Source organism: Oncorhynchus clarkii, chromosome 12 (assembly GCF_045791955.1).
Source record: "Oncorhynchus clarkii lewisi isolate Uvic-CL-2024 chromosome 12, UVic_Ocla_1.0, whole genome shotgun sequence".
Lineage (NCBI taxonomy): Eukaryota > Metazoa > Chordata > Actinopteri > Salmoniformes > Salmonidae > Oncorhynchus > Oncorhynchus clarkii.
In genome coordinates this window covers 34205753-34229582 of record NC_092158.1, presented here as the reverse complement: position 1 = coordinate 34229582, position 23830 = coordinate 34205753, and the positions used below count along the sequence as shown (strand labels likewise).

Sequence of the window (23830 nt, the reverse complement as noted above, 5' to 3'; positions counted from 1 at the left end):
TGATTGAGATGACACACTGTTGAATGTGTTGTCATCTGTATGCTGTCTGAAACGCATAGCATGTAGCATGACTAGAATGTCAATAGGTTAATCACATAGAGTAGCCTATTATGACTGAACACATTAACTTTTGACTTAGGGTGGTCCAAATGTAAGTGCTTTAAGATCAATTGTCAGTTAAGGTCTTTGTCATCATACTAGATCTAGGAGAGAGCATTGTTTGGCAGAATCCTCATCTCAAACCCCCAAGGACAGACATCATTCAATATCTAGTGTTGGATGTTATGACCAATGTGTTTATATGGTTTACATGAGGTTATCTATTTGGAAGAAATTAATTTGGAATGTAAAATTGTGACGAAACTAGTATATTCTAAGAATCAATTACCTTGTAGAAATATTGCATAATGGATAGGCCATTCAATAAATAGATTGAAATATGCATAATGACGAATACACACGACGGTGAAAAAAAATACATGGTATACTTAATGGAAAAGGTATTTTCACAGAAATGTACACTGAATCAGGGTTTTATGCACCTATATGGAGAGAGTGTAAATTATAGGTGGGATTGGAAGTGTTAAAAAAGGCAGGTGACTATGACGCTTATATACATTGTCTCATTTCTGGTGAAAGCACAGTGAGTTTAGAAATTGAGACATAATCGTGTGATGATCAGGCAAGCTGGTGTTCTATATGCAGTGAACAGAACCCGAGATGATAACCACAGCAGGCCTATTTTTAAAAGGTCCACATATATAGGAATAGGCTTAACCAAATAGAGAAAATTCCCCTACATTTATACATGTAAGAATGCTTATTTCATTAAAAGTACAGGATAGAGTAAAACCGCGGGGGAGAACTATAGAGACAGTATTAGAGAAGGAGCACTTTGAAACGCATAATGATCTCAGCCACATAATGATTTCAGCCTAATGATTATGCATTGTAAAATAAAAAATGACAGTATAGTGAGAAGTCTGAAGCTATATCGTAATGAAACATTCATTTATGTTGCATTATGTAGACTGTTAACAACCCCCTGTACTGTATTATAATCTCCCTACCTTGAGAGGATGGCTCATTGACTTAATGCATTCAACATTAAGGACTGCTGCTGACTGAACATGTTGCAAATGTATGCTCTCTATCTCTTTGACTTTCAGGAGAGAGAGCTCGCTGACTGCAGCATGTGAAGAGGGAGGATTCCTTGAGGAGGATCAGGATGTGGCTTTTTACAATTGGTTCGCCATGGCAAGACATGTCCAGTGATCAGACATTCTTTTCCAGTTAAAGAGTTTTCTTATTTTTTTTCTCTTTTTGAGTTGACAGTCTGGTTTCCACGTCTAAACGACAATTTTACCCTTTGTCTATTAGTGGATTTCATGGACGACCGTTTGGGATCTTTGCTTTGGAACCTGCTGCTGGGCTTTCAATGACTCAATGCATTTTCTACTCCAGCCTATGCCCTTTGGATATTATCTGATCGCTTATTCGTCATTGGATTTCATGCACTGAGTAACTATACGTACTACTTGTTGGATATTGTTAGGAAATATCTGTTGGTATTTCTTTCTGCTGGGAGTTCAACTGTGTCAGTGAGTGCCCTTGACAGGGTTGATTATCTTCTCTGCTAGAGGAGTCTCTAGGTGGGCTTTTCCTCTGAGGAAATGGATGGCCCTCGGTCCAGTGGGCTCCGCAAAAAGAGGAAGTCTAAGTCCGAGAGGGATCGGGGACGAAGATCAAATGGGACAAGGAACAATAACCATGTGAGGGGGGGCTGTGTGGGGCTCCGCTTCTCCTCAGATTCGGAGAGGGAGGAAAGAGTAAGGAACCCCTTTTCTTCCCGTCCGAAGCCCCCCAGGAGAAAGAGAAAGGAGTCTACGTCTGCTGAGGAGGACATCATAGATGGCTTTTCTATCTCTGGTTTCATGACGCTGGAGGAGCTGGATGTGAGTAACTCCAGGCTGATGTTACTACTTCTTCTATTCTGACCTGCGGGGGGAGAGGGGGGGGAATTTTAGCTTTTCCTCTCTGTGTTTTGCCATCTCCTCTAGATATGGCTGTAAGGGTGTTTTAACACGCAGTCCACTTTAAAATAACCGATCTCAGTCCTCTTTAAAAAAGCAAAAAACTAAGTTCTCTTTGCATTCACGCTGTTGCCACTTCACCTTTTTTGAGGTCTGAATTCTCTTTGCATTCACATTACTATGTTTAGAAAAGAACCAAGATATTTCTACAACATTCACTCAATGCACTCTGGGTAAAGCAGGACAAAGCCATTCCATCAGAACACGTTATCGGACAGCTAGATATACCTACTTACGTTTTGGAAGCTAATAGATTGCATTTAGTTAAAAGATTACACATAATTATTGTATTCATAAGATAATATTAACATGTAAATATAATTGGTAACAGATTAAATACCAGTAGAGTAAATGCAGATTATCATAAAAAATGGTATTCCCTTTTACGATCTAGAATGGAATTTGTACCCTATATTGTGATTCTCGCCAAACCCTCCCTAACCCCGACGCCGCTATGCCAATTGTGTGTCGCCCCACGGACCTCCCGGTTGCGGCCGGTTACGACAGAGCCTGGGCGCGAACCCAGAGTCTCCGGTGGCACAGCTGGCGCCGCAGTACAGCGCCCTTAACCACTGCGCCACCCGGGAAGCCATAAGTGTGTGAATTTGACTATTTTTCTGTCCTGCTAAGCATTCAAAATGTAACGAGTACTTTTGGGTGTCAAGGAAAAGTACAATATTTTCTTAAGGAATGTAGTGAAGTAAAAGTAGTCAAAAATATAAATAGTAAAATAAAGTACCAATACCCCAAAAAACGACTTAAGCAGTACTTTACAGTATTTTTACTTAAGTACTTTACACCACTGGCAATGTGAAGGTGTTATGGCAGGGGAAATGGTGTTGCAGTAGTCTAGTGTGTGGTGCGGGAATAATGACAAGCGAACCTGGAGAGCTTTGTGTTCACATTGCCCTTAAAAAGGGAACCAGACCACGGAATTCAAGTGAACCGAACTCAGATCAGTTCGGTTCCCTTAAGGGGGCTCTTTTAAGGAGTCTGAGTTCCTTTGGAGTGTTCACACTCAACAACAAATTAAGTGAACTGCACTGAGTTCACAAAAATTGGCTGAAAGGGACCAAGTGTGAAATCACCCTTAATCTCTTGACACTATGTGAAGAGAGGGTTGTTATTGTCTCCAGCCCCAATCGCTCTATCTGTATTGCTGGACTGGCCTTGCACTTGGCTGAGCTCTAGCCTGCATATTTCTGTTGTGAGCTGGATTCCAACAGATGTGACGATTCAGCCAAAACGAGACAATTCAGCCAAAGATCTATATCTCTGTCACAGAGCTTGTGTTGTTGAGCAGTATTGTGGATTTGTTTTTATAAGAACGTGCCAGACAAAGGCTTACAGTACGAGGAATGGCTTCCAAAGGTTCTAGAAGTTTTCAGAATCCAGAACAGGCCAGTAGTGGATCTCATGATTATTTATTTGCCTTATTGTCTGTGGAATAAGCTCCTCACATGTACAACAGTATGTATAGCCTAATTAGGAATATATTAATCATTCATTTCATTCCACTTGTTTGAACTTGCATCACGTATTCCAAGTCAAACTTTATTTGTCACATACGCCGAATACAACAAGTGTAGACCTTACTGGGAAATGCTTACTTAAAAGCCCTTAACCAACAGTGCAGTTCAAATGAACTAAAGTAAAAAATAATAAAAAGTAGCACAATAACATAACAATAACGAGGCTATATACATGGGGAACCGGTACAGAGTCAGTGTGCGGGGGTACATGTTATTTTGTCATTTGTACATGTAGGTAGGGGTGAAGTGACTGCATATACAATAAATAGTGAGTAGCAGCAGTGTACAAAACAAATGGGGGGGGGGGGTCAATGTAATAGTCCGGTGGCCATTTGATTAATTGTCAACAGTCTTATGGCTTGGGGGTATAAGCTGTTAAGGAGCCTTTTGGTCCGAGACTTGGCGCTCCGGCACCGCTTGCCGTGCGGTAGCAGAGAAAACAGTCTATGACTTGGGTGACTGGAGTCTCTGACAATTTTATGGGCTTTCCTCCGACACCGCCTATTATATAGGTCCTGGATTGCAGGAAGCTTGGCCTCAGTGATGTACTGGGCCGCACGCACTACCCTCTGTAGTGGCTTGTGGTCAGATGCAGAGAGTTGCAATACCAGGCGGTGATCCAACCATGCTCTCGAAGGTGCAGTTGTATAACCTTTTGAGGATATGGGGACTGATGCCAAGTCTTTTCAGTCTTCTGAGGGGGAAAAGGTTTTGTCATGCCCTCTTCACGACTGTCTTGGTGTGTTTGGACCTTGATAGTTTGTTGGTGATGTGGACATCAAGGAACTTGAAAATCTCGAGACACTCCACTACAGCCCTGTTGATGTTAATGGGAGCCTGTTCAGCCCGCCTTTTCCTGTAGTCCACGATCAGCTCCTTTGTCTTGCTCAAATTGAGTGAAAGGTTGTTGTCCTGGCACCACACTGCCAGTTCCCTGACTTCCACTCAAAAGGCTGTCTCATTGTTGTCGGTGATCAGGCCTACCAATGTTGTGTCATCAGCAAACTTAATAATGGTGTTGGAGTCGTGCAAAGCCACGCATTCGTTGGTGAACAGGGAGTACAGCAGAGGTCTGAGGAGGAGTCAGTGTGGAGGAGGGGACTAAGTACACACCCCTGAGGGGCCCCAGTGTTGAGGATCAGCGTGGCAGACGTGTTGTTGCCTACCCTTTACCACCTGGGAGTGGCTCGTCAGAAAGTCCAGGATCCAGTTGCAGAGGGAGGTATTTAGTCCCAGGGTTTTTAACTTAGTGATGAGCTCTGTGGGCACTATAGGATTGAACGCTGAGCTGTAGTCAATGAACAGCATTCTCACATAGGTGTTCCTTTTGTCCAGGTGGGAAAGGGCAGTGTGGAGTGCGATTGAGATTGCATCATCTGTGGATCTGTTGGGGCGGTATGCAAATCAGAGTGTATCCGCGAGGATGCTGTTTATGTGAGCCATGACCAGCCTTTCAAATCATTTCATGGCTACCGGGCGGTATTCATTTAGGCATGTTACCTTCGCTTCCTTGGGCACAGGGACTAGGGTCGTCTGCTTGAAACATATAGGTATTACAGACTCAGTTAGGGAGAGGTTGAAAATGTCAGTGAAGACCGTCCTGGTAATCCATCTGGCCCCATGGCTTTGTGAACGTTGACCTGTTTAACCTTTCTAGCGCAGGGGTTCCGCTAGCGGAAAACCTCGACAACATTCCGCTGAAAAGGCAGCGCGCGAAATTCAAAAATATTTCTTAGAAATATGTGACTTTCACACATTAACAAGTCCAATACAGCAAATGAAAGATAAACATCTTGTTAATCTACCCATCGTGTCCGATTTCAAAAATGCTTTACAGCTAAAGCACAACATATGATTATGTTAGATCACCGCCAAGTCGAAAAAACACACAGCCATTTTCCCTGCCAAAGATAGGTGTCACAAAAGCAGAAATATAGATCAAATTAATCACTAACCTTTGATGATCTTCATTAGATGACACTCATAGGACATCATGTTACACAATACATGTATGTTTTGTTCGATAATGTGCATATTTATATCCAAAAATCTCAGTTTACATTGGCTCCTTACGTGCAGTAATGTTTTGATTCCAAAACATTCGGTGATTTTGCAGAAATACTCATAATAAACATTGATAAAAGATACAAGTGTTATTCACATAATTAAAGATCGACTTATCCTTAATGCAACCGTTGTGTCAGATTTCAAAACAACTTTACGGAAAAAGCATAATCTGAGAACGGCACCCAAAACACCCAGAGGAATATCCGCCATTTTGGAATCAACAAAGTTAGAAACAACACCATAAATATTCACTTACCTTTGATGATCTTCATCAGAAGGCACTCCCAGGAATCCCAGTTCGACAATAAATGACTGATTTGTTCCATAAAGTTCCATCATGTATGTCCAAATAGCCACTTGTTGTCAGCGTGTTCAGCCCAGTAATCCATCTTCATGAGGCGTGAGCATTTCATCCAGACAAAAACTCGAAAAGTTACAGTCCTTTATAAACATGTCAAACAATGTATGGAATCAATCCTTAGGATGTTTTTAACATAAAACATCAATAATGTTCCAACCGGAGAATTCCTTTGTCTTCAGAAAAAGCACTGGAACGCGAGGTAACACTGTCGGGAGCGTGCGTCATGAGACCAAGGCTCTCTGCCAGACCACTGACTCAAAGAGGTCTGATGAGCCCCTCCTTTATAGTAGAATCCTCATTCAAGTTTCAAAAGACATTTGACATCTAGTGGAAGCCCTAGGAAGCGCAACCTCATCCATATCTCAATGTGTACTCGGTAGGCCAAGCTTTGAAAAACTGCAAACCTCAGATGCCCCACTTCCTGGTTGGATTTTTCTCAGGTTTTCACCTATATTAGATGCATATATTATCATCTATATTAGCATCTGGGACAGAGTAGGAGGCAGTTCACTATTCATCCAAAAGTGAAAATGCTGCCCCCTATCCCAAAAAGGTTAAAGGTCTTACGTTGGCTACCAAGAGCATTAACACACAGTCATCCAGAACAGCTGGTGCTCTCGTGCATGCTTCAGTGTTGCTTGCCTCGAAGCGAGCATAAAAGCCATTTAGCTCATCTGGTAGGCTCGTGTCACTGGGCAGCTCACGTCTGGGTTTCCCTTTGTAGTCCGTAATAGTTTTCAAGGCCTGTCACATCCGACAAGTGTCAGAGCCGGTGTAGTAGGATTCAATCTTAATCCTGTATTGACGCTTTGCTTGTTTGATAGTTCGTCTGGGCGCATTGTGGGATTTATTATAAGCGTTTACGATTTGTGTCCCACTCCTTGAAAGCGGCAGCTCTAGCCTTTAGCTCGATGCGGCTGTTGCCTGTAATCCATGGCTTCTGGATGGGATATGTACGTATGGTCACTGGGGATGATGTCGTTGATGCAGTTATTGATGAAGCCGATGACTGAGGTGGTATACTTCTTAATGCCATTGGATGAGTCCCGTAACATATTCCAGTCTGTGCTAGCAAAACATTCCTGTAGTGTAGCATCTGCGTCATCTGACCTTCCGTATTGAGCGAGTCACTGGTACCTCCTGCTTTAGGTTTTGCTTGAAAGCAGGAATCAGGAGGATAGAATTATGGTCAGATATTCCAAATTGAGGGCGGGGGAGAGCTTTCTATGAATCTTTGTGTGTGACGTAAAAGTGGTCTAGAGTTTTTTTTTTCTTTGGTTGAACATGTGACATGCTGGCAAAAATTTGGTAAAACAGATTTGAGTTTGCCTACATTAAAGTCCCCGGCCACTAGGATTGCCACTTCTGGATGAGCATTTTCTTGTTTGCTTATGGCCTTATAGAGTGTTGAGTGTGGTGTTAGTGCCAGCATCGGTCTGTGGTGGTAAATAGGCGGCTACGAATAATATAGATGACAACTCTCTTGGTAGCTAGTGTGGTCTACAGCTTATCATAAGGTACTTACCTAATTCAAGCAATACCTCGAGACTTCTTTAATATTAGACATCGCGCACCAGCTGTTACTGACAAAAAGACACACACCCCCACCCCTCGTCTTACCAGACGTAGCATCTCTGTTCTGCCGGTGCATGGAAAATCCTGCCAGCTCTATATTTTCTGTGTCCTTGTTCAGCCATGACTCGGTGAAACATAAGATATTACAGTTCTTAATGTCCCGTTGGTAGGGTAATCGTAGGTCATCCAATTATTGCATGTTAGCAAGAAGAACGGAAGGCAGTGGGAGTTTACTCGCTCTTCCACGGATTCTTAGTTGGCAGCCCGATCTGCTTCCTCTTTTCCTCCGTCTTTTCTTCGCGCAAATGATGGGGATTTGGGCCTGTTCCCGGGAGAGCAGTATGTCTTTCTCGTCGGACTTGCAAAAGGAAAAAGTTTTTTCCAGTTCGTGGTGAGTAATCACTGTTCTGATGCCCAGAAGTTATATTCGTTCATAAGAGACGGTAACAACAACATTATGTACAAAATAAGTAAAATAATAAGTTACAAACAACGCAAAAAAAATAACAAAATAGCTCAATTGGTCAGGGGCGTGTCAAACTTTAGCAATCCTCTTCACCGCCATCTTATTACAATGTTAACTACAGTTGAAGTCAGAAGTTTACATAAACTTAGGTTGGAGTCATTAAAACTCATTTTTCAATCATTCCACAAATTTCTTGTTAACAAACTATAGTTTTAGCAAGTCGGTTAGGACATTTACTTGGTGTATGACACAAGTAATTTTTCCAACAATTGTTTACAGACAGATATTTCACTTATAATTCACTGTATCACAATTCCAGTTGATCAGAAGTTTACATACACTAAGTTGACTGTGCCTTTAAACAGCTTGGAAAATAATTTGAGTCAATTGGAGGTGTACCTGTGGATGTGTTTCAAAGCCTACCTTCAAACTCAGTGCTTCTTTTCATGGGAAAATCAAAATAAATCAGCCAAGACCTCCCCCCAAAAATTGTAGACCTCCACAAGTCTGGTTCATCCTTGGAAGAAATGTCCTGAAGGTACCACGTTCATCTGTACAAACAATAGTACGCAAGTATAAACACCACGGGACCACGCAGCTGTCATACCGCTCAGGAAGGAGACGCATTCTGTCTCCTAGAGGTGAACGTTCTTTGGTGCGAAAAGTGCAAATCAATCCCAGAACAACAGCAAAGGACCTTGTGAAGATGCATGAGGAAACAGGTACCAAATAATCTATATCCACAGTAAAACAAGTCCTATATCGACATAACCAGAAAGGCCGCTCAGCAAGGAAGAAGCCACTGCTCCAAAACTGCCATAAAAAAGCCAGACTACGGTTTGCAACTTCACAAATGGACAAAGATCATACTTTTAGAAGAAATGTCCTCTGGTCTGATGAAACAAAAATTGAACTGTTTGGCCATAATGACCATCGTTATGTTTGGAGGAAAAGGGGGAGGCATGCAAGCCGTAGAACACCATCCCAACTTGATATATATTGAAGCAACATCTCAAGACATCAGTCAGGAAGTTAAAGCTTGGATGCAAATGGGTTTTCCAAATTGACAATGACCCCAAGCATACTTCCAAAGTTGTGGCAAAATGGCTTAAGGACAACAAGTCAAGGTATTGGAATGACCATCACAAAGCCCTGACCTCAATCCTATAGAAAATTTGTGGGCAGAACTGAAAAAGCGTGTGCGGGCAACGAGACCTACAATGCTGACTCAGTTACACCAGCTCTGTCAGGAGGAATGGGCCAAAATTCACCCAACTTATTGTGGGAAGCTTGTGGAAGACTACCAGAAATGTTTGACCCAAGTTAAACAATTTAAAGGCAAAGCTACCAAATACTAATTGAGTGAATGTAAACTTCTGACCCACTGGGAATGTGATGAAAGAAATATAAGCTGACAAATCATTGTCTCTACTATTATTCTGACATTTCACATTCTTAAAATAAAGTAGTGATCCTAACTGACCTAAGACAGGGCATTTTTACTATGATTAAATGTCAGGAATTGTGAAACTGAGTTTAAATGTATTTGGCTAAGGTGTATGTAAACTTCCGACTTCAACTGTATGTCACCAAATATATATTACATTATATCATTACTGTAGGCCTATACTTGTGTTGTGACTTGTGAGCCTTAATTCATGGATTCCTTTCCTACTACTCCTCTGCAGTATGTGTTTCCAACACAATCTTTGTGCTTTGTCATGTAAATCAAAACCTATACATACATTACAATAACATTAGCTTTCCTAACAGGTTAGATACTTGTACGAAGTAGGCTGTAAGAACCAAGTGGGCAAAACCGGGTTTAAAAGACAGTATGTATGTCAGTATGATGTATTTTTATGACGTCTTATTCTGGTTGGAAAATAACTTTTTTATTTGACTTATTTTACTGACCAGAATATGCCGTCTTTTTCTGACCACCATAATAATTGTGACCTCTATCTGACCTGCTGGTCATAATTCTGACCACTATATTATGTGCTACATTATGTAGCCTACTAGTCATAGTTAAGACCTCATCATAACCTGTTATTGACCACCTGACTACAGCCTATTACTTGCACTTTTAGAAAAAAGGGTTCCAAAAGGTTTCTTCGGCTGTCTCCATAGAATAACAATTTTTGGTTCCAAGGAAAAGCCGTTTTGGTTCCACGTAGAACCATTTTGGTTTCCATGTAGAACCCTGTGGAAAGGGTCCTACATAAAACCCAAAAGGGTTCTACCTCAAACCAAACAGGGTTCTCCTATGGAGACAGCCGAATAACCCTTTTAGGTTATAGCACCTTTTTTTCTAAGAGTGTACTGTATAAAGTATTGCAGAGGATGAAGTTGGATATTGAAAACATTGTTTCTGTTTCCATAGTCACCAAATTCAGTTAATCTGCAACATATTATTTCTTACCTTTTAAAATAGATCAAGCAATTGCAAAACAAATCTACATAACAATTTTTTGCACATCCTCATACATTTGTTTCATAATTCACAAAACAGACATTACATGCATAGAAAGACTAGGACACAGAGTATTCTTGGAAAAGCGGGACAATCTCTACTTTTTAAAATTATTTGTCTCAATATTAACAACATTTGACGTATACATTTTGATAGACCAAAGCATGAGCTATCAGACCATTTGAAGAGTGATTAGAAAAGAACAGAGATAAGACAAAGCGACTGAAGGAAGGTATTTTCACAGACTTTGTGAATCGTCGGAGAGGATACCATTTTCTTGTGTCCTTAAGCGCCACAGGGTAGTATGCTGACAACTGACACCTCTCCTTTACACCTTCTCAGTTCTGCCTCACACTTTCTCCGCATCTGTGTAGAACTGTCAGCATCATCCTCCAGAAGGGCCATCTTGAAGAGTTCTGTGATGGGTCAGATCTGCAGTGAAGAGAATCAGCGCATACGATTTTATCAATTTGAGATTGAAATAAAAACTAGAAAATGAGGAAATTCCTGAAATACATTTTGTGGGCTAAGCTGGCTAAAAGTATTTCCATGGTACTAGTTGAAGAGTTTTGTGGCAGTTCTAGAGATGTCTTGAAATAAGAGCAACTTGCTCATATACATACTTTGCGTCGTCCTCCACCACGGCTGTCAGGGGCATATTTGAGGACTTTCCTCAAGGCCCGAACACATCAACCTCCTGAGTTTTGTGGCTTTTCATGACACTTACTGTAAGCACAAAAATATAATAAAATACATTTACGATTGGAATATTGTGGGCATGCAGGACAAAACGGAACAGTAACGCACAGTAAAATATCCTTAACAGTCAGAATCTACAAGAAAATTCTCATTGTGTATGTCAAATGTCTGCTGCTCACTTACTATCCAATTACAATGGAGCACACACCACACGAGGGATAGCAAAGGCATGTTTGCTCCTCCGTCCCTTCATATTAAAGTAGGAAAATAATTAATTGGTCATTAATCTGCAAAATTTTAAGAAAGAGGATATAAAAATTAGACACTAGAAAATGTTTAACCCCTCTCTAAATGACCGATCTCCAAAATCCTAAAGACGTTGTCCCGGACAGAGGTTCCCCCAATTGAGGACAGCTTGGCATTCTTTAAAAAATACTGTGTAAAGAGCCAGTCTATTTTTTATCTTTCTCTTTTTCAAAAGTTGTGAGTCTTTCATCTCATTCCCGCAACAAACATGAAGACAATGTGCATACCAATTGCTTCCTTTTGTCCTCATTGGTGAGGCTATCCTCCATGACCTCAAACTCACTAAGACCGGCAGCTGAATCTAAAGCTATACTGAACGAAAGTATAAATGCAACATGTATGTTGGTCCCATGAGCTTAAATAAAAAATCCCAGAAATACGTGCAAAAAGTTTATTTCTCTCAAATTGTATGCACAAATTTGTTTACATCCCAGTTAGTGAGAATGTCTCCTTTGCCAAGAGAATCAATCCTTCTGACAGGTGTGGAATATCAAGAAGCTGATTAAATGGCATGATCATTACACAGTTGCATCTTGTGCTGGGGATAATAAAAGGCCACTCTAAAATGTCCCACAACACAATGCCACAGATATCTCAAGTTATGAGGGAGCGTGCAATTGGCATGCTTACTGCAGGAATGTCCACCAGAGCTGTTGCCAAAGAATTTGAATGTTAATTTCTTTACCATAATCCCCCTCCAATGTCATTTAAAATAACAACCGCAGACCACGTGTAACTACGCCAGCCCAGTACCTCCACATCCGGCTTCATCACCTGCGGGATTGTCTGGAACCAACCACCTGGAGAGCTGATGAAACTATGGGTTTGCACAACTGAAGAATTTCTGCACAATCTGTCAGAAACCGTCTCCGGGAAGCTCATCTACGTGCTTGTCACCCTCACCAGAGTCTTGACCTGACAACAGTTTGGCGTTGTAACCAACTTCTTCAGTGGGCAAATGCTTACCTTCGATGCAACTGGCATGCTGGAGAAGTGTGCTCTTCATAGATGAATCCCGGTTTCAACTTTACTGGGCAGATGGCATTGTGGGCGAGCGGTTTGCTGATGTCAACGTTGTGAACAGAGCCCCGTGGTGGTGGGGTTATGGTATGGGCATGGCATAAGCTATTGATAAAGAACACAATTCCATTTTATCGATGGCAATTTGAATGCACGGAGAAACCGTGATAAGATCCTGAAGCCCATTGTTGTGCCATTCATCCGCCACCATCACCTCACGTTTTAGCATGATAATGCAGGCGCCATTTTGCAAGGATCTGTACACAATTCCTGGAAGCTGAAAATGTCCCTGTTCTTCCATGGCCTGCATACTCACCAGACATCACCCATTGAGCATGTTTGGGGTGCTCTGGATTGATGTGTACGACAGTGTGTTCCAGTTCCCGCCAATATCCAGCAACTTTACACAGCCATTGAAGAGTGGGACAACATTCCACAGGCCACAATCAGTCTGATCAACTTTCTGCGGAAGAGATGTTGCGCTGCATGAGACAAATGGTGGTCACACCAGATACTGACTGGTTTTCTGATCCATGCCCCTACATTTTTAAAGGTATTTGTGACCAATAGATGCATATCTGTATTCCCAGTCATGTGAAATCCATAGATTAGGGCCTAATGAATTCATTTAAATTGACTGATTTCCTTATATGAACTGTAACTCAGTAAAATGCACGGCAGGGTAGCCTAGTGGTTAGAGCGTTGGACTAGTAACCGGAAGGTTGCAAGTTCAAACCCCCGAGCTGGCAAGGTACAAATCTGTCGTTCTGCCCCTGAACAGGCAGTTAACCCACTGTTCCTAGGCCGTCATTGAAAATAAGAATTTGTTCTTAACTGACTTGCCTGGTTAAATAAAGGTAAAATAAAAAAAAAATCTTGGAAACTTGCGTTTTATATTTTTGTTCAGTGTAAGTCTGTGTCACCTGTAGTTGTTTCTCTGTACTCTAACTGTTAAATGATTTTCCTTAAGTCGGTCAATAAATACAGGACCCTTTTCTGAAACCCTTACAACAACAAAAAAATACATTTATTTGCTTATTTGTTGTGCCATTTACATTTCAGGAGAAGACTTAAATATGATATGCAGTTCTTACTTTCAGTAGACAATAGAATGTTGCCTCTGAGCGGAGAAGATGACCTGCAACAATTATTCGCCCATCAGAAAACGTGTTTTTGTTTTGATAGACCTATGATCCCAGCGTCTCATACACGTGATGAATTCTGAAGTTGAAACGTTTGTGGTGCAGGAATAATTGCACTGGGGAACATACTGTATACCGTGTTCATTATGTGCATTATATTTGCTAAGCACCTCTTCTTCCATTATTTTGGATATCTTTCTATGCTCATGCGTGTCCCCAAAGGCAAGACCTGAATTATTGCATTTTGACAGGAAATGTATTTTGACTGAATCGAAATTGATAGCCTAAATGTATGTGGACCTAAACGTGAGTTTTTCTTTTGCCACATTTAAAATGTACTTGTGAAGAGGCAACTCTGGAATGCTGGGCTTCTAGGCAGAGTTCCTCTGTCCAGTGTCTGTGTTCTTTTACCCATCTTAATCTTTTATTTTTATTGGCCAGTCTGAGATATGGCTTTGTCTTTGCAAATCTGCCTAGAAGGCCAGCATCCCGGAGTCGCCTCTTCACTGTTGACGTTGAGACTGATGTTTTGTGGGTACTATTTAATGAAGCTGCCAGTTGAGGACTTGTGAGGTGTCTGTTTCTCAAACTAGACACACTAATATACTTGTCCTCTTGCTCAGTTGTGCACCGGGGCCTCCCACTCCTCTTTCTAGTCTGGTTAGAGACAGTTTGCGCTGTCCTGTGAAGGGAGTAGTACACAGCGTTGTATGAGATCTTCTGTTTCTTGGCAATTTCTCGCATGGAATAGCCTTCATTTCTTAGAACAAGAATAGACTGACAAGTTTCAGAAGAAAGCTCTTGGTTTCTGTCCATTTTGAGCCTGTAATCGAACCCACAAATGCAGACGCTCCAGATACTCAACTAGTCTAAAGAAGGACAGTTTTATTGCTTCTTTAATCAGGACAACAGTTTTCAGCTGTGCTAACATGCTTGCAAAAGGGTTTTCTAATTATCAATTACCCTTTTAAAATGGTAAACTTTGATTAGCTAACACAACGTGCCATTGGAAAACAGGAGGGCTGGTTGCTGATAATGGGCCTATTTAGATATTCCATAAAACAATCAGCCATTTCCAGCTACAGTAGTCATTTACAACATTAACAATGTCTACACTGTATTTCTGATCAATTTGATGTTATTTTAATGGACAAAAAATGTGTGTTTCTTTCAAAAACAAGGACATTTCTAAGTGACCCCAAACTTTTGAACGGTAGTGTGTGTTGTAGCTTAGAGCCTATTTCACATCATCTGAGGGGTTAGTGTTGTGCCCGCCATCGGTTGAGACACTGCATACTCTTAAATACAGGGTGTGTGTCATGTTATGGCTGATAAATGTACAAAAATGGAAATAAAATTGAAATATCAACTTTCAAATGGTACCACAAAGATGGATGGAAGTCCACATATCAGAGAATGTTGACTTGAATGGGTATGTCTATTGTTTTAAATTATGCTGTCAATCTTTCATAGGAAACCTATTGAAGTAATTGAGATATATAGATAATAGAATACACATTCCCATATGTAGTTCGACGGTGTGTGTACCGGCGGCCATTTTTGTGGTAGTATTCTGTAGTAAAAAGTTCAACTAAATTTCAATGGTGTTCCAGCTAAATTGTGGTGGTTTGAAGGGATAGGTAAATTATCTGATTGAAATGACACCCACCCTGTATTCAAGAGTATGCTGTGTCTCAACTGATGGTGGCACAACATAAACACCTCAAATTATGTAAATTAGGGTCTAATATGCAAAAATGTTTTTGGGGGAGTTTACATGTTTTAAGATTATTAACGTTAAAGGCAAAAAAACAAAACATTTAGTCTGACAACCCTTTGTGAAAGCTTTTAAATTATATCAAACTCAACCGTTAATCTTTCCAATGATGAAGACATGGATGTCTCATGGTAGGGTGAGGTATGCAAAATGTGTCAACTTTGAGCACCTCTATCTCCTGAATGTTTTGGCATTTTGGTCTAAAAAGCCACTTTCTGACCACTTCTACCATGGGAAAAGGCGCAACGCTCCCTCACCATTAAAAATGCATTGTTTTATTGAAGCATGGTTAAAAGATTAAAGTTTCAGCTTTCGATGGGGCTTCATCCGAATCTTTTCCTTTTTCAATGATTACATTTTTCGGGTGCACCTCGACTCACGTTGGTTGAGCTCCCTCCACTTCTTTCCACTTCTACCATGGGCAAATATGTATGGTGTTTTATGTTCAAATCAAAAGGGGTGCGGTCAAAAAGTGATTGAAATCCAATGGAACGACCCGATAGCGTTGCACTCTTTCTCCAGTGGGCTTTTTATAAGTGCAGGGTAAATAATTTGTCTACACAAGAGAGACATTACTGATTGTATTCTACCTTAATACTTTACTGGAGAAGTTACTTCTCAATACCACTCAGTCACTATGTATCCCCACAGTTCATAGCCTACATTCCCTACAGAGTAATGTTTTTGTCCCCACGCCAAACCCCTTTTGGTTTCAATTTGAGAGGGAATTGCACAGCATCAATATGCAAAGGCAGCTCTCTAGTTTCAAATGCATTCAGAAAGGTGTTCTGTTCTCATTCATTGAACCAGACCATTGAAATCAAGATGTTCCACCTGCACATACAGCTGCAGCAGCTGTCCTTTACAAGTGAACTATCTGAGGCAGGCGTAAGGCGTTCTATAAAGCCTGCTGCCTAGTGCCTATTGATAGAGGAAAAGGGAGGAGGCTTGAGCTAGCAGTTGTGTATAACAACGAACACTCTGAGAAATTACAAAATGATTAAGCTCTATCTCTCAAACCCTGATCCCACTGCACTAAACTGCAGTGTAATCGTTCCCTTCTCTTCTTTCCCCACCCGATTCAATATTACTCAATGACTGCACCGCCAACTGACACTGTAAAACCAAATTACTTGTTCATTGTGTTGTAGGCTTTTCATCCGAACACACACGCTAAGCTTCATTTGGTCAAGACCAATAGGCCCTGTACAATCAAAGGAAATCGATTGCGAGGTGAAATTCACAGCCCTTTCTCTCAATGAAGACTTTGGGCTAATGTCCTTCTCCAGCACCTCATTTGAGTTTTCCCATTTAGCACAGAGTATTATTGTAAGGGGTAAAAAGCAATCAGTGTAACCTATAGTACTGAATAATTGAAGGATAATATATACTGAACAAAAAATATAAACAACATCCCAATGCTGGATAATCAACAATTTATAAGCAACAATTTCAACTATTTTACTGAGTTACAGTTCATGTAAGGAAATCAGTCAATTGAAATAAATAAATTTGGCCCTAATCTATGGATTTCACATGACTGGGAATACAGATATGCATCTGTTGGACACAGATACCTTTAAAAAAAAGGTAGGGGGCGTGGATCATATAACCAGTCAGTATCTGGTGCGACCAGCATTTGCCTCATGCAGCGTGACACATCTCCTTGGCATAGAGTTGATCAGGCTGTTGAGTGTGACCTGTGGAATGTTGTCCTGCTCCTCTTCAGTGGCTCTGCGGAGTTGCTGGATATTGGCGGGAACTGGAACATGCTCTGGATTGTAGTGTATGTCAGCATCTCAAACATGCTTAATGGATGACATGCCTGGTGAGTGTGCAGGCCACTAGGAACTGAGACATTTTCACCTTCCAGTTATTGTGACATGGGGTTGTGCATTATCATGCTGAAATATGAGGTGATGGTGGCGGATGAATGGCATGACAATGGGCCTCAGAATTTCGTCACGGTATCTCTGTAAATTCAAATTGCCATCGATTTAAAATTGTGTTAGTTTGTTGTCCATAGCTTATGTTTGCCCATACCATAACCCCACTGCCACAATGGGGCACTCTGTTCACAACGTTGACATCAGTAAACCGCTCACCCACACGACGCCATACACGTGATCTGCGGTTGTGAGGGCCAGTTGGACGTACTGCCAAATTCTCTAAAACAACATTGGAGAAGGCTTAGAGAAATTAACAATACATGATATGGCAACAGCTTTGGTGGACATTCCTGCTGTCAGCATGCCAATTGCACGCTCCCTCAACTTGAGACATCTGTGGCATTGTGTTGTGTGACAAAATTGCACATTTTACAGTGGCCTTTTATTGTTCCCAGCACAAGGTGCACCTACGTAATGAGCATGCTGTTTAATCAGCTTCTTGATATGCCACACCTGTCAGGTGGATGGATTATCTTGGCAAAGGAGAACTGACAGGGATATAAACACATTTGTGTACACAATTTGAGCGAAATAAGCTTTTTGTGTATATTAACAATTTCTAGGATCTTTTATTTCAGCTCATGAAACATGGGACCAACACTTTATACATGTTGTGTGTATATTTTTGGTCAGTGTATATGCTCATGCTCTTTTTCAGTTATTTGTCATTGAAATCAGAACATGTGGTCTATAGGTCTAGCATGGGATTTATTTTATACATCTTGCTTGATTGAGTAGAAAACAATGTCAATGGAATCAGCATTTAGTTTAGCAAGAGACCTATCGCTTTCCCGTTGGGGCTTTACACGTTCAATTATCTTCAAAGCCATCACTCACTCTGCTGTTGCAACAAATACTGCCAAGTCCCTGTGAGCTGATTCCTACTTTATAACTCTTTTGTTTTTTTTACACACACAAATTGCCAAACATTTCTTCTGAAAGACTTGAGGGTCAGAATAACTCCAGTAACTTGGTACTGCTTGAGCATTTACAGGTGGTAAATGTGGGGATCAGGATGCTCATGTTCATGCAGTGGACTCAAGTCAGTAGGCTGTGATACTATTGTCACTACTGGTGAGTGAGCTCTCTTCATCAGATTGGCGTGTGTTGTGAAGGGCATAGTTTATTGACATGTTGTATACAGTACTTGTATACAACTTGTTATTCAATTTTACAGAACTGTTTTAATGTCAACAACAAACTGTGAAAGTCTCAAATGGAAAATACGATATTATGATTAACATATTATTAACTGCTACGGGATCGGTGTCCCTATACCGGGATGGTTGAGCTAATGTGCGCTAATCTGATTAGCATAACGTTGTAAGTAACGGCTAACTTTCCAGGACATAGACATGTCTTTATATGGGCAGAAAGCTTAAATTATTGTTAATCCAACTGCACTGTTCAATTTACAGCTCTAATTTACTGCTCTAAGAGAGTCCCAGAGATAAAATGTAGCATAGTTTTTTGTTTGATAAAATTGTATTTTATATTCTAATGTAGGAGGAACTGGGTTCTACAGTTTTAACCCTTGCTTCTTCTGGCTTTCAAAGACGATAAAAAAAGAAAACGCATGTTTTTTGATTTGTATTATCTTTTACCAGATCTAATGTGTTATATTCTCCTACATTAATTTCACATTTACACACACTTCAAATTGTTTCCTTTCAAATGGTTTCCTTTCAAGCATATGCATATCCTTAATTCAGGTCCTGAGCTACAGGCAGTTAGATTTGGGTATGTCATTATAGGTGAAAATTGATAAAGGGTCCGATCCTTAAGAGGTTTTAATGGCTATTTACATTTACGGAAAGCTTATAAAAGATGGATCTCAACCTCCTGTTGAGAGGAATGGATTGAAATACTCATGGCAACAAGCAGGTATCTCCACTTATCTAAAATGTAACCTATAAGATGAATAGTGTATTTAAGTATAGCTATATAAGTCAGTGACAGTAAGAAGAGATTTTTTCCTTCAAGTGATTGAAACACTAATAGTGTCTGTCTGGCTTCCAGATTTCAAACAATGGATTTTCCTAGAAACTGTTGTCTCAGAGCTGGTGTCTGATAGAGGGTCTGAGAGAGAGCAGGTATGGGGGAAATTGATTAGCACTTCATTGTGGAGAAGAACGTGAAAATGAATGTATCGACATACGGTTGGTTGGTCTGCTGTGTTTCTACAGAAACGTCAATTCCAAGAATGAAGACACACAAGTATCAAGCGAGCTTACAGTGTATATTGTGTTTGAGTGGATGGATGCAGCTGCTAGTTTCAAAGAGAAAATATCTTGAGAGAGGCTATCAACACGCCCGGATCTTCTTGTACTTGACGATGGCATGCTTCCAGATATTTCCCTCTTGTGACAAATACCACTTTTTCAAGCCTTCAATTAATTTGCCACCTTCCTAAGCTGCATTCTTTTCTCCTGGCAGTTACGGCAGATATTTATTTAGCTGCATTTGTAACCTGTCACAGAATGATGTATGATATATATTAACCCTTTACACTTGTGGGAATTTGCCTCTATGGATAGGGTTAAATGTTTCTTACAGTAGAAATATGAAATGCATATGCATAACCAGGGTAGCAATTATTAGACCAAAGGTGAGGACACAACAGTTCACCTGACACGACTGAATCCAAATATTACACAATTTACTTTTGATGATAACGAAATCTGAAAATACTCTGGATACATTTGGTAACACCAAAATAATATTCCTGGAAAATGTATGCGAACTTGAAAATACGTTTTTTTTTCTTCTAACCTCTGCAAAGTGTGCATAGTTCGTTCCTCAGTCATTTCAATGCACTTTTATGACTCAAAGAAGAGTCTTCAACTATAAGGTGATTATATTTTATTTTTTGCTCTCCTAGCTGTGGCGTTGAGGAAATAGAGCAAGTGTAACCAATGTGAAATGGCTAGCTAGTTAGCGGGGTGCACGCTAATAGTGTTTCAATCGGTGACGTCACTCGCTCTGAGACCTTGAAGTAGTTGTTTCCCTTGCTCTGCAAGGGCCGCGGCTTTTGTGGAGAGATGTGTAACAATGCTTCGAGGGTGGCTGTTGTCTATGTGTGCAGAGAGTCCCTGGTTCGAGCCCAGGTAGGAGCGAGGAAAGGGACGGAAGCTTTACTGTTACATTGCAATGTAGGTAGCAGAGAGAACAGTCCATGACTAGGGTGTCTGGAGTCATTGACAATTGTTAGGGCCTTCCTCTGACACCACCTGGTCTAGAGCTCCTGGATGGCAGGAAGCTTGGCCCCAGTGACGCACTACCCTCTGTAGTGTCTTGTGGTCGCAGGCCGAGCAGTTGCCATACCAGGGAGGGATGCAACCCATCAAGATGCTCTCGATGGTGCGGCTGTAGAACCTTTTGAGGATATGAGGACCCATGCCAAATCTTTTCAGGTCTCCTGAGGGGGAATAGGTTTTGTCGTGCCCTCATCACGACGGTCTTGGTATGCTTGGGCCATGTTAGTTTGGTGATGTGAATGCCAAGGAACTTGAAGCTCTCAACCTGCTCCACTACAGCTCCGTTGATGAGAATGGAGGACCGAGCACACCCCCGTTTCCTGTAGTCCACAATCATCTCCTTTGTCTTGATCATGTTGAGGGAGAGGTTTTTGTCCTTGCACCACATGGTCAGGTCTCCTCCCTATAGGCTGTATCGTCATTGTCGTGATCAGGCCTACCACTGTTGTCATCGCCAAACTTAATGATGGTATTGGAGTCGTGCCTGGCCGTGCAGTCATGAGTAAACAGGGAATACAGTAGGGGACTGAGAACGCACCCCTGAGGGGCCCCCGTGTTGAGGATCAGCGTGGCGGATGTGTTGTTACCTACCCTTACCACCTGGGGGCAGCCTGTCAGGATGTCCAGGATCCAGTTGCAGAGGGAGGTGTTAAGTCCCAGGGTCCTTAGCTTAGTGATGAGTTTTGAAGGCACTATGGTGTTGAACGCTGAGCTGTAGTCAATGAATAGCATTCTCACATAGGTGTTCCTTTTGTCCAGGTGTGAAAGGGCAGAGTGGAGTGCAATAGAGATTGCATCATCTGTGGATTTGTTGGGGCAGTATGCAAATTGGAGTGGGTCTAGGGTTTCTGGGATAATGGTGTTGATGTGAGCTATGACCAGCCTTTCAAAGCACTTCGTGGCTACAGACGTGAGTGCTACGGACCGGTAGTCATTTAGGCAGGTTACCTTAGTGTTCTCGGGCACAGGGACTATGGTGGTCTGCTTGAAACATGTTGGTATTACAGACTCGGACAGGAAGAGGTTGAAAATGTCAGTGAAGACACTTGCCAGTTGGTCAGCGCTTTCTCTGAGTACATGTCCTGGTAATCCGTCTGGCCTTGAGGCCTTGTGAATGTTGACCTGTTTAAAGGTCTTACTCACATCGACTGTGGAGAGTCATCCGGAACAGCTGATGCTCTCATGTAGGGCTGAGCGGTATACCGTATTTTATTATATACCGGTATTGGTGCAGGGGACCGGTTTGGGTTTTTACTTTACCTTCTATACCAGTATTTGAATGTTTGGTTTGTTAAATGTGATACACCATGTGTAATGTCAATTTTTATAGGTTACTTCCATACTCGAGTCATCTCTCTCCGCTCTTTCTCTCTGTGCCACTTTCCACACAGACCTAGCCACGTCCCCTTTCACTCAAGGAGCGCATTTGATGTTCCTCAACTACGAGTCACTTGCGTTCAGTCTACATCAGGGGTGTCAAAGTCAAATGGACGGAGGGCCAAATAAAAAAATCAGCTACAAGACGAGGGCCGGACTGTTCGAATGTTCATTGAAAAATTTTTAAATGACGCATATAGTCTAGTGAACCTAATTGAACCTACTGAAAACCTAACAAATATATTACAATATGATCAGATAAATAAAGCAATATTTTCTTATGGCTCTGTCAGTAATCTTTAATTTTCAACAGACACAAAAGACAAATTTCCTTTATATAAATATCCCCATAACATGAACATTAAATGAAAGAAACCGGTATTCAAGGCACCATCAGTAGACTATATTTTCTATTTTAGCAAAAGTGGGCTAAATTTACTTCAAAGAAAAAACAATAATAGCAATTTTCTATCATCCACTCAACTGAAATATTTTTAAAATATAATTGGATTGAAATACAAAAAAATAAAGTGCAAAAATCTATTAATCAAAAACAACACTTTGTTTAAGGAGAAGTAACATGCAGTGAAAACAAATATTAAATTTTAACTTTTAAACTTGAACTGAGTAAAAACTCTAAATATGTGATTGCACAGTAATGTTCACTTGTTTGAGGTTGAGGGTGATACTTGGTGGTGTCCCATCTTTTCCACAAGTTCATCAATGTTCGGGGTAAGGCTCTGAGCTGAAGAAATCCTCAGAATTGAGTGGAGGTGTTCAGCAGTAAGTCGACTTCTGTGTGATGTTTTGTTCAGGTTCATCAAAGAAAACAGTTGTTCACACAGGTATGTGCTGCCAAACATAGACAACGTTTGAGCAGCCTGGATGCGCAGCTGGGGCATTGTGCCGGGGAGGAAACGGGCGAACTCCGCAGCACCCACTGCCGCATATTTTGCCCTCAGTGCATCATTGCATTGGAGGTCAATCAACTCCATTTGGAGGTTTGGTGGTGAGCTTTCCACGTCAACAGCAAATGGGTTACCGAGCAGTTCCAACCTGCTTTTTTGTGCTTCAAAGTCAGCAAATCGGCGTCGAAAGTCAGCGGCAAGCATACCTATTTTATCAGCCAACTGTGTGCTCGGGAACGCACTGGTAGAGAGCTTCTCTTTCATGGTCTGGCAGCTGGGAAAGTGGCTCAAATTTTCTTTCCGCATCTGCGTCTCCCACAGAGTCAGTTTGGTTTTAAATGCCTTCACTGTACTGTACATATCAGAGATGACACGATCCCGACCCTGCAGCTGCAAGTTTATTGCATTCAGATGACTCGTAATGTCACACAGAAAAGCCATTTCACACAGAAACATTTCGTCTCGGAGTTGTGTTGTGTCTTTCCCTTTGCTGTCCAAGAACAGACAAATCTCCTCACGAAGCTCGAAACATCTTTGAAGCACCTTTCCCTGGCTTAGCCATCGCACCTCTGTGTGATAAGGCAAATCACCATGCTCCGTTTCTAACTCCGTCAGAAATGCCTTGAACTGGCGGTGATTCAAACCTTTGGCTCTGATAAAGTTAACTGTGCGCGTGATGATGCTCATTACATGCTCCATTTTCAAGGCTTTACCGCACAACGCTTCCTGGTGTATGATACAATGATAAGCTGTCAGCTCACCTGTCGCGTTTTCCTCTTGCATCTTTTCCCGTATCTTCGCCACCAGTCCGCTCCTGTGTCCACA

The 23830-nt window shown here is 41.3% G+C and overlaps 1 protein-coding gene across 2 annotated transcripts in view; it reads left to right on the top strand.

Moving 5' to 3' along the window:
- The first annotated feature begins 1664 nt into the window (after positions 1–1664).
- Positions 1665–23830, top strand: part of LOC139423096 (autism susceptibility gene 2 protein-like) — a 525631-nt gene continuing 503465 nt past the window's right edge. Inside the window, exon 1 of one of the 2 annotated variants that reach the window (XM_071174743.1) lies at positions 1665–1955. In XM_071174743.1, the coding sequence (XP_071030844.1) occupies positions 1674–1955 (282 nt within the window). In that variant the 5' untranslated portion in view covers positions 1665–1673. The remainder of the gene's footprint in view (positions 1956–23830) is intronic. The other variant, XM_071174741.1, reaches the window with a different exon arrangement.